At 48.3% G+C, this 16382-nt stretch overlaps 1 protein-coding gene across 2 annotated transcripts in view; it reads left to right on the forward strand.

The window, feature by feature from the left end:
- The window catches only part of itpr2 (inositol 1,4,5-trisphosphate receptor, type 2), a 71715-nt gene that overhangs the window by 44296 nt on the left and 11037 nt on the right, over window positions 1–16382 (forward strand). For both annotated transcript variants that reach the window (XM_079743465.1, XM_079743466.1), the window contains exons 40-53: window positions 299–482; window positions 3150–3406; window positions 3653–3853; window positions 4113–4223; window positions 4469–4564; window positions 4940–5059; window positions 7015–7146; window positions 7485–7677; window positions 8082–8207; window positions 9288–9463; window positions 9977–10141; window positions 11114–11297; window positions 12748–12834; window positions 16041–16165. In XM_079743465.1, coding sequence (XP_079599591.1) covers window positions 299–482; window positions 3150–3406; window positions 3653–3853; window positions 4113–4223; window positions 4469–4564; window positions 4940–5059; window positions 7015–7146; window positions 7485–7677; window positions 8082–8207; window positions 9288–9463; window positions 9977–10141; window positions 11114–11297; window positions 12748–12834; window positions 16041–16165 — 2157 coding nt within the window. The remainder of the gene's footprint in view (window positions 1–298; window positions 483–3149; window positions 3407–3652; window positions 3854–4112; window positions 4224–4468; window positions 4565–4939; window positions 5060–7014; window positions 7147–7484; window positions 7678–8081; window positions 8208–9287; window positions 9464–9976; window positions 10142–11113; window positions 11298–12747; window positions 12835–16040; window positions 16166–16382) is intronic.

Below are 16382 nucleotides of genomic sequence, written 5' to 3' on the forward strand. Positions count from 1 at the left end.
AGGTCATTAAGGGGCAGGAACACACAGATACAGGTCAGATAGAGGTCATTAAGGAGCGGGAACACACAGATACAGGTCATTAGGGTCATTGATTGAAGCGAAATGCACACGCATAAAGATGCACGCACATGTACACATGCACATAAGCACTAATATTAATAATTAATGCACTTTACATAATGACACAGACGTATGCAGTCAAACACCCCTACTTCTATTATCTCAATTGTAAGTAAGATATGGTAGCTTTCAAACAACGGTAATTTAGTGTAATTTGAGTTTTCCTTCGTTGGCACAGAATTCGTTCTACCAGCAGCTGTTCAAGCAGAAGAAGTCTGAGCGGTTCTTCAAGGTGTTCTACGACCGCATGCGTCTGGCCCAGCAGGAGATCCGCGCCACCGTGTCTGTCAACATGTTTGAGCTGAGCAGCAGGAAGAGGGACGACGACGGAGGCGATGCCACTGCTCTCCACCTGAAGAAAGGTACCTACCCTACACCTGGTCACCACCGATCCGCTCTATACACGGCTGACCCTAGATCAGCTCTATAAACCGCTGACCAGATCAGCTCTATACACCGCTGACCAGATCAGCTCTATACATGGCTGACCAGATCAGCTCTATACACCGGTGACCAGATCAGCTCTATACATGGCTGATCCCAGATCAGCTCTGTACACGGCTGACTTTAGATCAGCTCTATACACCGCTGACCAGATCAGCTCTGTTCACGGCTATCCAGATCAGCTCTGTACACCGCTGACCAGATCAGCTCTGTACACCGCTGACCAGATCAGCTCTATACACCGCTGACCCTAGATCAGCTCTATACACAGCTGACCAGATCAGCTCTATACACCGCTGACCAGATCAGCTCTGTACACGGCTGACCCTAGATCAGCTCTATACACCGCTGACCAGATCAGCTCTATACATGGCTGATCCCAGATCAGCTCTGTACACGGCTGACTTTAGATCAGCTCTATACACCGCTGACCAGATCTCCTCTGTACACTGCTGACCAGATCAGATCTATACACCGCTGACCCTAGATCAGCTCTATACACCGCTGACCAGATCAGCTCTATACACCACTGACCAGATCAGCTCTATACATGGCTGATCCCAGATCAGCTCTATACATGGCTGATCCCAGATCAGCGCTGTAGACGGCTGACCAGATCAGCTCTAGACACGTCTTACCCTAGATCAGCTCTATACACGGCTGACCCTAGATCAGCTCTATAAATGCCTGACTGAAGCCCTTCCCAGTTGTAAATTCTGTTTAAATCCAAATCAAAAAGTCAGACAATTATTTTTTAACCGTCAGGTATCTGAGGCTGTCAACGGCCTGTAATAAGCCGATGGAATCATTTAACTTGGCCTGAATCTAATGATTGGATTTCCTACACGTCTACCCACCTACCCGGCTAACTCTGTAAATGTCCTCATTGAGCTAACTGGACCCTTCCACAAGGCAGAGCTGCTGCTGAAGATAGCGAGCTAGTCATGTGTTCTGGGGGATTGAGTTTGGAGGTCTAAAAGGAGGGGTTGGATCTTTTCAGATGGACACTGTAAATCTAGCTTAATGGTTAGCATGTTTCACCAAATTCCCGACCCTAACTTTAAGTAAAAAATGTTTTGTAGTACTATTTCCTTCTTTTCATCCTATTGATATAATGAGTCGATCATTTAGTGATCATTGGGGATACATGAAGTTGACCTTTTAGGTCTCGTTAGGCCCAAAAGGTCACCTTAAAGGTAAGCCTTAGAGATGTCTAGATTGCTTTCGGACTACATTGTGATTTCTTGGTGAGTTAACACATCCAGGAGCTGATAAGGTACTTTATGTAGCATTAACACAGCATGTTTAAAAGGGGAACTGCATTCAAGCTTCAGGATATTGGAACGTGTTGGAGGTTAGTCGCTACCCGCTCCCTGTACTGCAGACTCAAACCTCCGGCCGGTTTCCAGGTTACGGACACTGACTGAACACGGGTTCAGGCGCAGCCCAGGTTTCTTTGAGATAAACGCAATTATTCGGACACTGCTAATGTACGTTGATCAGCTAATCTACGTTTGGAATTTATGTATCATTTGCTCATGTTGCATCTGTGGTGAAATCCTACCAGGCTCTAAGCTGTCTCCATCTTTCCAATGCAGCTCCACCATTTACCCGTATTTTAGCACAGCTGTGGTAGGTGAGCTTCTTCTTTTTTAGCTGGGTATGCTCTGGTACGACCACCGCTTCATTCCATGGTGTAGCACACTGTGGGAGACAATGTCTTTCATATCGCTTCCATCCGGAATTGGAATTCCTAACGGTGAACAAACTGGCTGTAGTAAGTTGTCAGCCAGTATTCTGACTGACGCATGTTCCCTCAGTGTGGGAGGACAACGTCATTTTATGATTAGGTACAGTACATTTGGTACACATAGCTCCTTTTAAAGGTGAGACCAAAGCAAATGGGGTCAAATGTGTCAAAGTGTCGAAAATGCTGTTTTCAGGCCTTAACAAAGCATTACATAGATTAACACCATCTAATCACTTCTTACTGTATGTGTGGTCGTTTTTTGTAGTATTTTCTTTCCAAAAGACAGAGGCTTTGCCCCGGGACAAAGGCTTACTTACTATTCAGTGTTGGGACACACACGTGACGCTAATCCTCCAATGTCTCATTATTCCGTGTAAAGCTCTCCAGTCTAGCCCTTCTGTGTTTGTTGGTGGCTTCATGTGTCACCAAACCAACCCCAAGCATATCAAAAAGGACTTTGAGATATTCATTTCTTTAAAAATTATGAAAATTCAAATATATCAATAGTGATTAATAAAAGGTGTGTGTGTGTGTGTGTCTGTGTGTGTGTGCATGTGTGTCTGTGTGTGTGTGTGTGTGTGTCTGTGTGTGTGTGTGTGTGTGTGTGTGTGTGTGTGTGTGTGTGTGTGTGTGTGTGTGTGTGTGTGTGTGTGTGTGTCTGTGTGTGTGTGCGTGTGTGTGTGCGTGTGTGTCTGTGTGTGTGTGTGTGTGTGTCTGTGTGTGTGTGTGTGTGTGTGTGTGTGTGTGTGTGTGTGTGTGTGTGTGTCTGTGTGTGTGTGTGTGTGTGTGTGTGTGTGTGTGTGTGTGTGTGTGCGTGCGTGCGTGCGCTGAGCAGCAGGGAATAGCTCTGGCCTCCACATGAGGGAGAACATGCGCGGGCAGCTGAAGGAGGCCTCGTCCGCCACCTCCAAGGCCTTCTGTGCCTTCAGGAAGGAGCTGGACCCCGAGCTGGAGTGCCTGAACCAGGGCAGCGAGGGGCCCGCCGCCGGGGAGGCCCTGGAGGACACTCAGATGAGCCAGGCCATCGCCATCATGAAACCCATCCTGAGATACATGCAGCTGCTCTGCGAGAACCACAACTCCAACCTGCAGGTGAGGAGCCGTCCTGGGGTCCTTACCAGTGGGGGCAGGGGAGAATCCTTTGTTTTGTTTTGGTGAGGATCAGGTTTGTTGATTGGTCACATAAGTGCACCATCAGGGGCTTTACACAACCCCATTCTGAGTGGATTGCAAAATCATAAGGCATAACACCACATGACATACAAGGGAAGCTTTAAAGTATGATCAATGAATGTGTACCACCGCAGGTCAGGACAGTTTCTTTTTTATCCTTTGAAGAACTTCCTGCGCAACCAAAACAACAAGACCAACTACAACCTGGTGTGTGAGACTCTGCAGTTCCTGGACTGCATCTGCGGCAGCACAACCGGGGGCCTGGGCCTGCTGGGGCTGTACATCAACGAGGGGAACGTGGACCTGGTGCGCCAGACCCTGGAGACCATCACAGAGTACTGCCAGGGGCCCTGCCACGAGAACCAGGTGATGAGTCAGGAACCAGCTCCTCCAAGTCACCACCGAAACCCAGTAGAAGGGGTCTAATGGTTCCTCAGGCATTACGAGCTCCAGAGGAGAGGAGGATAGATGTGGTGATGTTGTTTGTTGATGTCCTTCAACGCTGCCGAGCTCTTTTATTGTTTCGGGCCTCGCTAAATGGCGTGGTTCACCCCTAATTGTCTCACCATGACAGCTCTTCTTCAAGTGTCTTCACGATGCTCCTGTCTTTCATTTTTTTCTCTAGTCCTGTATAGCCAAGCATGAGTCCAACGGCATCGACATAATCATTGCGCTAATTGTAAACCCCATCAACCCCTTGGGAAAGCACCGGCTGGACCTGGTGATGGAGCTAAAGGTGAGCAGCTAGCCGTTGCCTTTGCTTGATAACATGGTAGTGTTCATTTGGATGGGCAAAACAATACTAATACTTGTTTTATTATCAACACATTGTTGATGTTTCAATACAAAACTACCAATACTAGGTACTATGTGAATTCCTATTATTTAGCTTTAAATGCTTTGAACAACTGATTAGATAATACAGTGTTGATCTATGCAGTGTCCGCCCAGCAGAGCTCAAATGGTTCTGTCCTGTTACAGAACAACGCCTCCAAGCTGCTGCTGGCCATCATGGAGAGTCGTCACGACAGTGAGAACGCAGAGAAGATCCTGTACAAGATGAGGCCTAATGAACTGGTGAGTGTGGTTTCCCGTCTTAGCTAGTGTGCGTAGCAGGTAGATAACTCAATGTTTCGGTTACAAAAGCCTTCTGTAATTATTTTCTACGGAACAAGTCATAAAGGTCAACTCAAGACAATGCAGGTAATCAGTGAATCCACTTGTTCCACCTGTCTGGCCTGCTTGTATTTCTTCATGGGGCACCTTGGAAAGTAGACTTCTACAAGTAGCCTTCAATAACTAATAAATAATTGAGCGCCGCCTTGGTCATGGAGCTTTTAAAAAGAGGACGGGGCTTTTGTAGGTCTGGTAGTGTGGAGTACATCTCAGTGTATCCAGGTGGTGTGCTTGCCTCGTGAAGCCCAATCCTCAAGCTGTACCGACGGTTGCTAGGTGGACGTGATGAAGCAGGCCTATGCCCAGGGCGTGGAGGCCGAGCTGGACGGGGAAATTGCCGGAGACCAGATCAAGCCCAAAGACGTTGGACATAATATCTACATCTTGGCCCACCAGGTACTCCACCTCTCACCACGCTCGCCTGCTGGTCAGCAAACCCTAGTAGATCTCTTACTGCCCTGCTGGTCTCTTAACCCTAGTAGATCTCTAACTACTGGTCTCTAAACCCTAGTAGATCTCTTCCTCCTGGTCTCTAAACCCTAGTAGATCTCTTCCTCTTGGTCTCTAAACCCTAGTAGATCTCTTCCTCCTGGTCTCTAAACACTAGTAGATCTCTTCCTCCTGGTCTCTTAACCCTAGTAGATCTCTTCCTCCTGGTCTCTAAACCCTAGTAGATCTCTTCCTCCTGGTCTCTAAATCCTAGTAGATCTCTTCCTCCTGGTCTCTAAACCCTAGTAGATCTCTTCCTCCTGGTCTCTAAACCCTAGGAGATCTCTTCCTCCTGGTCTCTTAACCCTAGTAGATCTCTTCCTCCTGGTCTCTAAACCCTAGTAGATCTCTTCCTCTTGGTCTCTAAACCCTAGTAGATCTCTTCCTCCTGGTCTCTAAACACTAGTAGATCTCTTCCTCCTGGTCTCTAAACCCTAGTAGATCTCCCTCTGCTGGTCTCTAAACCCTAGTAGATCTCTTACTGCCCTGCTGGTCTCTAAATCCTAGTAGATCTCTCACTGCTGGTCCTCTTAACCCTACTAGATCTCTTCCTGCTGGTCTCTAAATCCTAGTAGATCTCTCCCTGCTGGTCCTCTAAACTCTAGTAGATCTCTTCCTGCTGGTCCCCTAAACCCTAGTAGATCTCTCCTTTCTGCTCTCTAAACCCTAGTAGATCTCTTAATGCCCTGGTCCTCTAAACCCTAGTAGGTCTTTAACTTCCCTGCTGGTCTCTAAACCCTAGTAGATCTCTTCCTGCTGGTCTCTAAACCCTAGTAGGTATTTTACTTCCCTAAGGTCTATAAACCCTAGTAGGTCTTTAACTTCCCTGCTGGTCTCTAAACCCTAGTAGATCACTTAATACCCTGGTCCTCTAAACCCTAGTAGGTCTTTAACTTCCCTGCTGGTCCTCTAAACCCTAGTAGATCTCTTCCTGCTGGTCTCTAAACCCTAGTAGGTCTTTAACTTCCCTGCTGGTCTCTAAACCCTAGTAGGTCTTTAACTTCCCTGCTGGTCTCTAAACCCTAGTAGGTCTTTAACTACCCTGCTGGTCTCTAAACCCTAGTAGGTCTTTAACTTCCCTGCTGGTCTCTAAACCCTAGTAGGTCTTTAACTTCCCTGCTGGTCCTCTAAACCCTAGTAGATCTCTTCCTGCTGGTCTCTAAACCCTAGTAGGTATTTTACTTCCCTAAGGTCTATAAACCCTAGTAGGTCTTTAACTTCCCTGCTGGTCTCTAAACCCTAGTAGATCACTTAATACCCTGGTCCTCTAAACCCTAGTAGGTCTTTAACTTCCCTGCTGGTCCTCTAAACCCTAGTAGATCTCTTCCTGCTGGTCTCTAAACCCTAGTAGGTCTTTAACTTCCCTGCTGGTCTCTAAACCCTAGTAGGTCTTTAACTTCCCTGCTGGTCTCTAAACCCTAGTAGGTCTTTAACTACCCTGCTGGTCTCTAAACCCTAGTAGGTCTTTAACTTCCCTGCTGGTCTCTAAACCCTAGTAGGTCTTTAACTACCCTGCTGGTCTCTAAACCCTAGTAGGTCTTTAACTTCCCTGCTGGTCTCTAAACCCTAGTAGGTCTTTAACTTCCCTGCTGGTCCTCTAAACCCTAGTAGATCTCTTCCTGCTGGTCTCTAAACCCTAGTAGATCTCTTAATGCCCTGGTCCTCTAAACCCTGGACGATCTAAAACAGCTTAAAAGAACACCATTGATGTGGAGTCAACTATGAACAAAATAGATTTGTAAGATCTCTTGTTACTAGATTTTGAAAAGATAAATCAGTAAAAGGTTGAAGGGTCAATGGACGACCAGGAGGTCAGCAGGGCCCCTGTGGTCCTGGGGTCACGTTGTTCCTGGTCCCTACAGCTGTCGCGCCACAGTAAGGAGATGCAGCTGCTTCTGAGGGAGGGGACTGCCATCCCGCAGGGGGTGGAGCCAGAGGAGGACTACGAGGGCGACGCCCTCCGCTACTACGCCAATCACACGGCCCAGATAGAGGTACAGCGACCGGCATCCAATCAGGTCCACGCCGAAGCTCAAGTTCAACGTTGATCGTTGTCATTGTTTTTAAAGTGCTTCACAAGACTACGCTAACATCTAATCACAAACCATAGACAACAAGAAAGAGAATTCAAACTTTTTCCAGTTAAAGCCAGCTTGAATTGAAATCCTCTTTGTTTTTCACAACTCAAATCCTAAATGTTTCCTTCTTCCAAGGTGGGCTATGAGGGGAGTTTGACGTTGTTCATTCAGCAGTTGGTACCTGACGTGCCTCCCCTCTGAAGAAGGCCGCCACCGTTTGTCACTAACGGAGGAGTCTCCCTCATCCCATCTAGATTGTGCGTCACGACCGCAGCATGGAGCAGCTGGTGTTCGCCGTCCCCAACATCTGTGAGTACCTGACCCTGGAGTCCCAGGTGAGGGTGTTCTCCACCACCGAGAGGGACGACCAGGGCAGCAAGGTCAACCACTTCTTCCAGCAGTTCGACCACCTCTACAACGAGATGAGCTGGCAGAAGAAGATCCGCAGTATGTAACCATAATGCTATTTTCGGGTTGGTGAATGAATGATAATGGGAGGTAAATAGGGTGAGTAGAACAGAGTTTTGAAACCAAACAACCAAAATATAGCCCCTCCCTCTCTGCTCTCTCCTTCCTGTGTTTCCTGCCGTTTCACAGACAGAGGAACGATCCCCTGATACGTCAGAAATCCAAATTGCCTCATACAGAGGCAGTCAACCTGATGTTCTCATCATTCACTCACTAATAGCACATGGTTATTCCAATTCTCCAATGTTAACTGTTCAATCTTACACCTAGAATTCTTTAGGCGCCCAGCCCTTTTTCTTATACAATACTTTATTTGGCTTCACCGGATGTGTATTTCTATGTGCGTTCCCTGTGCTCTGCTTATGTTCTTTCTCTCCCCCCAGAGAACAAGGCTCTTTTCTGGTTCTCTCGACACATCTCTCTGTGGGGCAGCATCTCCTTCTACCTGGCCTGCCTGCTCAACATCGCCGTGGCGGTCTTCTACCCTTTCGGGGATGACGGAGATGAGGGTGAGAAGGGTATCTTTTCGCTGGCTGTGTGGTTCATATTATATAAGGTGTGCTGGAGGCCTAGCGGTGGTTCAGAGGTTGATCCCTGCTGGTTGTGATGGAGGAGACAGCGAGGGGCTCTATTTATTCCTGGTCTCCTGGCTGTCTGCCGGAGACCAGGTCACAGGTAGTTAAAGCTGTCTGGCTGTCTGCCGGAGACCAGTTCACAGGTAGTGCTGGTGCTGCCTGGAATTCCAACGACGTCGTTCTTCAGTGAACCCTGCTCCGTTACCGAGGAGAACACCACTGGAAATCTCAACCTTATTTTAGGTTTTCAATCTTGTTATCAAAAGAGATGTTCTTTTTGCATTCTCTCTCTATATTTTGACAAAGTAATGGATTGCGTTGAAGCCTGATTGCAATGGCTGATTCCAAAGTCCAAAAGAAACAGCCCAGTTTTGTTATATTTCATTGATATATAATAACAAAGATCTTAACTGTTGAGATTTGTCAAGCGCTTAGATCTGTGTGTGTGTGTGTGTGTGTGTGTGTGTGTGTGTGTGTGTGTGTGTGTGTGTGTGTGTGTGTGTGTGTGTGTGTGTGTGTGTGTGTGTGTGTGTGTGTGTGTGTGTGTGTTTACCCCCATCAGGTTGGGGTATGGGTCCAAATCATTTGGCTGGTTTCATGTTTGTGATGGTTCATGGTTCATGTGTTCATAACCCCCGGTGACGGTTCATGTGTTCATGACCCCCTCCCCCCGGTCATGGTTCATGTGTTCATGACCCCCTCCCCCCGGTCATGGTTCATGTGTTCATGACCCCCTCCCCCCGGTGACGGTTCATGTGTTCATGACCCCCACCCCCCGGTGACGGTTCATGTGTTCATGACCCCCTCCCCCCGGTGACGGTTCATGTGTTCATGACCCCCTCTATCCGGTGACGGTTCATGTGTTCATGACCTCCTCTCCCAGTGACGGTTCATGTGTTCATGACCCCCTCCCCCCGGTGACGGTTCATGTGTTCATGACCCCCACCCCCCGGTGACGGTTCATGTGTTCATGACCTCCTCTCCCAGTGACGGTTCATGTGTTCACGTCCCCAGGCACCCTGCCCCCGTTCTGGAACGTGCTGCTGTGGGTGGCGGTGGGAGTGTTCACCAGCCTGCTGCCGGTCCTCCCCAAGCCCTTGGGCATCCTGTTCTTCCTGGTGTCCCTCATCCTGCGCTCCATCTACACCCTGGGCCTGGGCCCCGCTCTGCTGCTGCTGGGGGCCGCCAACGTAAGTGTGGAGAGACGCCCGGCCGCCAACAAGATGTGAGGTATAGGTAAAGGGGCGGCAGCCAGCCCGGCTATTAGCTGTCCAACTGATAGTCCGCCTTCAGTCATATGTAAGGAAGCTCTCCGGGCTTTGCAGCAGCCTTTCTGCTATTTTCCTTGGAAACGGAGTGATTTTTGCAGGCTGGTAGTTATCACAGTGTGTGCCGAAGTACTCTCTTATAGTTGAAAAATGTCACATTTCACACTTCCCCTTCAAATGTGGCGTCGTAGTCGAGTCCTCCTTTGAGTATCTTCTGCTGGTCGTGAGCATCATGCCGATGAAAAGGACAGGCAGACGGTTCATAGGGCTGAATCTGGAACTTCATGAAAACAATTAGATGTATGTCTAATGACAAAAAATGCATAACGACGTACGACGCAGGAAGTGGCCTTTAAATGAACAACAGTGTATTTGTGAATTGGCCTAATTGATTACATGTTGTCGCCCTTATTCTGGTGTCCATCCGTCCCTCAGCTGTTCAACAAGGTGGTGTTTCTGGTGAGCTTCATGGGGAACCAGGGCACGTTCACCCGGGGGTACCAGGCTGTGGTGATGGACATGCTCTTCATCTACCATCTGGGCTACGCCGTCATCTGCGTGCTGGGCCTTTTTGCTCACGAGTTCTTCTACAGCTTCCTGGTCAGTAAACGTCCACGGACTGACGTTTTCTGTCTTTTAATCAAGTTTGTGTACTTAAAGACGTTTTTTGATTGATCAGCCTTTTCTTTATTCATGACGTTCATAACATATTAAACCATATATAATTACCGTGATGCAGCAGTGATGCTTCAGTCAGTGTTGCCAGATTCGGCGGGGGATCTGGCCCAATCTGGCAACACTGGCCTCAGTGATTCTATAAATGATGTTAACTTGATGTTCTTCAGAACCTCAGTGAAAAAGAAAGTGTTGGGTTGTACCGTGCCTCTCCCACCAGCTGTTTGAGTTGTACCGTGCCTCTCCCACCAGCTGTTTGACCTGGTGTTGGGTTGTACCGTGCCTCTCCCACCAGCTGTTTGACCTGGTGTTGGGTTGTACCGTGCCTCTCCCACCAGCTGTTTGACCTGGTGTTGGGTTGTACCGTGCCTCTCCCACCAGCTGTTTGACCTGGTGTTGAGTTGTACCGTGCCTCTCCTACCAGCTGTTTGACCTGGTGTTGAGTTGTACCGTGCCTCTCCTACCAGCTGTTTGACCTGGTGTTGAGTTGTACCGTGCCTCTCCTACCAGCTGTTTGACCTGGTGTTGAGTTGTACCGTGCCTCTCCTACCAGCTGTTTGACCTGGTGTTGAGTTGTACCGTGCCTCTCCTACCAGCTGTTTGACCTGGTGTTGAGTTGTACCGTGCCTCTCCTACCAGCTGTTTGACCTGGTGTTGAGTTGTACCGTGCCTCTCCCACCAGCTGTTTGACCTGGTGTTGAGTTGTACCGTGCCTCTCCTACCAGCTGTTTGACCTGGTGTTGAGTTGTACCGTGCCTCTCCTACCAGCTGTTTGACCTGGTGTTGAGTTGTAGCGTGCCTCTCCTACCAGCTGTTTGACCTGGTGTTGAGTTGTACCGTGCCTCTCCTACCAGCTGTTTGACCTGGTGTTGAGTTGTACCGTGCCTCTCCTACCAGCTGTTTGACCTGGTGATCCGCGAGGAGACGCTGCTCAACGTCATCAAGAGCGTGACACGCAACGGCCGCTCCATCATCCTCACCGCCGTGCTCGCCATCTTCCTCGTGTACTTCTTCTCCATCATCGGCTTCCTCTTCCTCAAAGACGACTTCCGCATGGAGGTCGACCGCCTCCCAGCCCAAGGTCAGAACACGCGTAGCAAACCGCCACGGGGAAACGCTGACACCGCCGTGTTAAGTTTGAGCAACAAAGTGGAAAGACATTTCGGGAGGCTCAAGGCGGAGCCGTTATGTTTAAAAACAAAACGTCTTACCTGGGCGAGTGTCGCTGCGGTGTGTACGTTCTTACCTGGGCAGGTGTGTCGCTGCGTGTGTGCGTGTGTGTTCTAACCTGGGCACGTGTTTCGATGGCGGAGCCGTTATGTTTAAAGACATAACGTCTTACCTGGGCGGGTGTGTCACTGCCTTTGTCTTGACGTGCGGTGTGTGTGTCTGTGTGCGTGCGTGTGTGTGTGTGTGTGTCAGCGCGTGTGTGTGTTTCTGTGTAGGTTTGTGCGCATGTGCGTGTGTGTGCGGTGTGTGAATGCGGTGTGTATGTGCGTGCTTGGGTGTATGTATGCGTTCGAGCCTGCTGTGTGTGTGTGTGTGAGCTGCAGGCTGCTTGGCACATGCGCACATGACTAACTTGAGTAACTGGTGCGACAGGCCTGCTATTATAGTAGTAAGATGTCAGCGTACGAGAGAGGGTTGAGCTTCTTTGACACTTGCAGTATAACGCCATGAGGAGTGGCACATTTCATACACAATCAGTGATAACGCTCACACATCAAAGTCGGTGTGTGACATAACCCTGGGGATGACACAACCCCCTCTTACCGAGAGCTCTCAGCCTGAAACAATGTTTTTTGACTCTCATAGTGTTTGAATTTGAACTGAAAGAGGGGGTTTTCTTACACTGTAAGCCCATTGCTCATGGAGCAGAACTTCAGGTTGTTTTGGTAGAGGGACCGAAAACAGAAATTGAATCTTTCTGGTTGTTTGTTTAAAACACAACTCTATTTAAGACCTGAACATTTCCAAACATGATTGGTGTCTATCCCAACACGGCCACAGGCTGGGGGCCTTGAACTGAGCTTGAACCATCGATGAGGAGTGGGAAACTGATACGGGCCCAGGGGAAACCCCTTCTCTATCAGAGCACAAAGAAGGGCTAATAAACAGCAGTCATTCATGATGACTATTTCTTTAATATGAAGTTAGTTCTAGACATAAGGTATCATCATCATACGTAGTCCGAATGCAAGCCGTCCGACTGTACACCGTCCTGGCAGCCAGCATTGTGATAATGAGGTCCTTGAAGAGGTCCCTGGGGCCCGACGGCCAGAGCCAGTACATTAGCACCTGTTGCAAACCCCCTCTCCCCCATCCCTGCCTTTCTGTTTGACCACACTCTATACCTAGACTATGGCAGGTACCTTCTGGTATCAGGTATGAAGTGGGTCAATCCGATGCATCCTTCTACATGTCTGTCTGTCAGTCCGTCAATATGTCACGTGAAAACATAATCGCCAAGGGATCTTGTGTCTGCGAACGCAGCATCAAAGTGTTCAAACATCAAACTCTGCTCTCCCCAGCTCAAGGGTCCCTGTGGGGGGCCGGCCGGGCCGAGGACTCCTGTGGCACGGAGAAGTGCCCGGATCCAAAGCCTCCATCTGCCCTAGGTTGGTCTTTACTCACCACCTGGTCCTCATACTCACTGCCTGGTCCTCATACTCACTGCCTGGTCCTCATACTCACTGCCTGGTCCTCATACTCACTGCCTGCTCTCCATACTCACTGCCTGGTCCTCGTACTCACTGCCTGGTCCTCATACTCACTGCCTGGTCCTCATACTCACTGCCTGGTCCTCATACTCACTGCCTGCTCTCCATACTCACTGCCTGGTCCTCATACTCACTGCCTGCTCTCCATACTCACTGTCTGGTCCTCATACTCACTGCCTGGTCCTCATACTCACTGTCTGGTCCTCATACTCACTGCCTGGTCCTCATACTCACTGCCTGCTCTCCATACTCACTGCCTGGTCCTCATACTCACTGCCTGGTCCTCATACTCACTGCCTGGTCCTCGTACTCACTGCCTGGTCCTCATACTCACTGCCTGGTCCTCATACTCACTGCCTGGTCCTCATACTCACTGCCTGGTCCTCATACTCACTGCCTGGTCCTCATACTTACTACCTGGTCCTCTTACTCACCACCTGTTCTTCATACTTACTACCTGGTCCTCTTACTCACGACCTGGTCTTCATACTTACTGCCTGGTCCTCTTACTCACCACCTGTTCTTCATACTTACTACCTGGTCCTCTTACTCACGACATGGTCTTCATACTTACTGCCTGGTCCTGTTACTCACCACCTGTTCTTCATACTTACTACCTGCTCTCCATACTCACCACCTGTTCTTCATACTTACTACCTGTTCTTCACGACCTGCTCTCGGTCTGCAGCGTGTTGTCATTAGTCACCTTGAGAGGCCGGAGCATGGAGCAGGTCCACACACACCCCTTCATGCTCCCACTAGGGGATGGGACTCGTCAGGCCAGACCCATCGCTGTCTGATGTCAAATCAAATAACATTATTATTTTATATAAGCAGCTCGATGATGCCTTTATGTGTCTTTGGGTTAAAACGTTTCAAATGAATCTGCTAGTCAGGACGTCCTGTCAGTAGGAGAGTGTCTCCTCCAGACAACCGCCTCTCCCAGTAGGATGACCAATTTACTATAATATAGAATAAATATATAGTATTTATTCATATAAAACATCTATGAAACCAAACAGTGGCTGACCACTCGATTCTGTCTGATACGCATTGTGGTCACATGTAATCAGGAGAAATCAATAAGGGAAATGAATAAAGGACTTGAGAAGATAAGACAATTAAAATAAATGTAAACGATGCGTTTCAACTTATAGACCAAATGCAGCACAGTTCAATGTAGCAGAAAGCCGAAGTTGCCTCCGGCGTACGGATGGAGAGAACCCTTCTCCCGGCGTCAGTGTGGTCTGACCACTGCGGCTCCAGAACTCATTTTCCTGAAAGTGTGTATCCCTCTAGACCGGCCGTGTAGAATGTGCTCTACTTTAAATTAAGAAATGATTGCATATTGCCACAACCATTACATTAAGGGGTTATGAGACAAACAATAAGGACATTTATTTAAAGCAGAATATAACACAGCAATTTGCCGACAGAAGACAAAGTCAAATCCCCCATAAAACATAACTTCCACACGTTTGGCGGTTCCTTCTTAAAGCCAGGCCAATTAAAGCACACAAACGCACCCAAGGACACAAATACACCTACACACACGCATTCAAGCACACATACATACAGCTGCGGCTTGCTTATATTCTTTCAGGGATGGATCAGGCAGGGACAGTGACTCATACTCACACTCTGTCTCACTGTAGTTCTTTATCCCCGTGAGTCAGGGCCGTCCACGTGCTGCCTCTGTACTGTTCACTAGAGCTGCTCCTGGTGTTCACTATAGCTGCTCCTATAGTGTCTACTGGTGTTTACTATAGCTGCTCCTATAGTGTCTACTGGTGTTCACTATAGTGTCTACTGGGGTTCACTATAGCTGCTCCTACAGTGTCTACTGGGGTTCACTATAGCTGCTCCTGGAATTCACTATAGCTGCCCCTATAGTGTCTACTGGTGTTCACTATAGCTGCTCCTATAGTGTCTACTGGGGTTCACTATAGCGGCTCCTATAGTGTCTACTGGTGTTCACTATAGCTGCTCCTATAGTGTCTACTGGTGTTCACTATAGCTGCTCCTATAGTGTCTACTGGTGTTCACTATAGTGTCTACTGGGGTTCACTATAGCTGCTCCTACAGTGTCTACTGGGGTTCACTATAGCTGCTCCTGGAATTCACTATAGCTGCCCCTATAGTGTCTACTGGTGTTCACTATAGCTGCTCCTATAGTGTCTACTGGGGTCCACTCTAGCTGCTCCTATAGTGTCTACTGGTGTTCACTATAGCTGCCACTATAGTGTCTACTGGGGTTCACTATAGCTGCTCCTATAGTGTCTACTGGTGTTCACTATAGCTGCTCCTGGAATTCACTATAGCTGCCCCTATAGTGTCTACTGGTGTTCACTATAGCTGCTCCTATAGTGTCTACTGGTGTTCACTATAGCTGCTCCTATAGTGTCTACTGGGGTTCACTATAGCTGCCCCAATAGTGTCTACTGGGGTTCACTATAGCTGCTCCTATAGTGTCTACTGGTGTTCACTATAGTGTCTACTGGGGTTCACTATAGCTGCTCCTATAGTGTCTACTGGTGTTCACTATAGCTGCCCCTATAGTGTCTACTGGTGTTCACTATAGCTGCCCCTATAGTGTCTACTGGTGTTCACTATAGCTGCCCCTATAGTGTCTACTGGTGTTCACTATAGCTGCTCCTACAGTGTCTACTGGTGTTCACTATAGCTGCTCCTACAGTGTCTACTGGGGTTCACTATTATGCTGTAGATTAACAACCAAATTTCAAATAATTCCACTAAAATTACAGAAAATCAATGAATGATTGAAGATGTTTCATTTGCCTTATGGAGGACAGTGGAGTTCAAATAGGATTCGCACAACAAAATAAAAGTGTGAAATAACACCTAGCAAAAAAACCGAATCAAATAAATAAATTGAAATAAATACAGAAAATGTGACAAAATAAAGAGAATGAATAAACAAAAGCAGTCTTTTCAAATGATTCGAAGAACAAGTGATGGCAGCTGTGGCAAGATATGTTCACTGAAGCGCAGCGACCTAGTGTTGGTTCCTCCTGTAGAACAGCTGCTGATGCTGGTGTCCTGATAAACATCCTCTCTCTGTTGTCTCTCCACCTGGCGGGCAGCCGAGACGGAGGACGGCACGGAGCGCGTCTGCGACACGCTGCTCATGTGCATCATCACCGTCCTGAACCAGGGGCTGAGGAACGGGGGCGGTGTAGGGGACATCCTCAGGAGGCCTTCCAAGGAGGTGGGTCCCCCATCCTAACCAACGGGTGTATGTCGAGGGGGCAGGGGTGGTGACAGGGGTGGTTGTGTATTCCACTGTGCGCTGGTTATTGGCGAATGAGGCGGTGGATTTTATGAAATGGTGAGTGTGAAAACATTTCTAGCCAATCCTTTGAGCACCTTAACCTCTCTCCTTTAAATATAGTTTTTATTCAACATTAGTTTGTTTTGGTGTTTTG

The sequence above is a fragment of the Pollachius pollachius genome (assembly GCF_949987615.1).
Source record: "Pollachius pollachius genome assembly, chromosome: 9".
NCBI classification, from domain to species: Eukaryota; Metazoa; Chordata; class Actinopteri; order Gadiformes; family Gadidae; genus Pollachius; species Pollachius pollachius.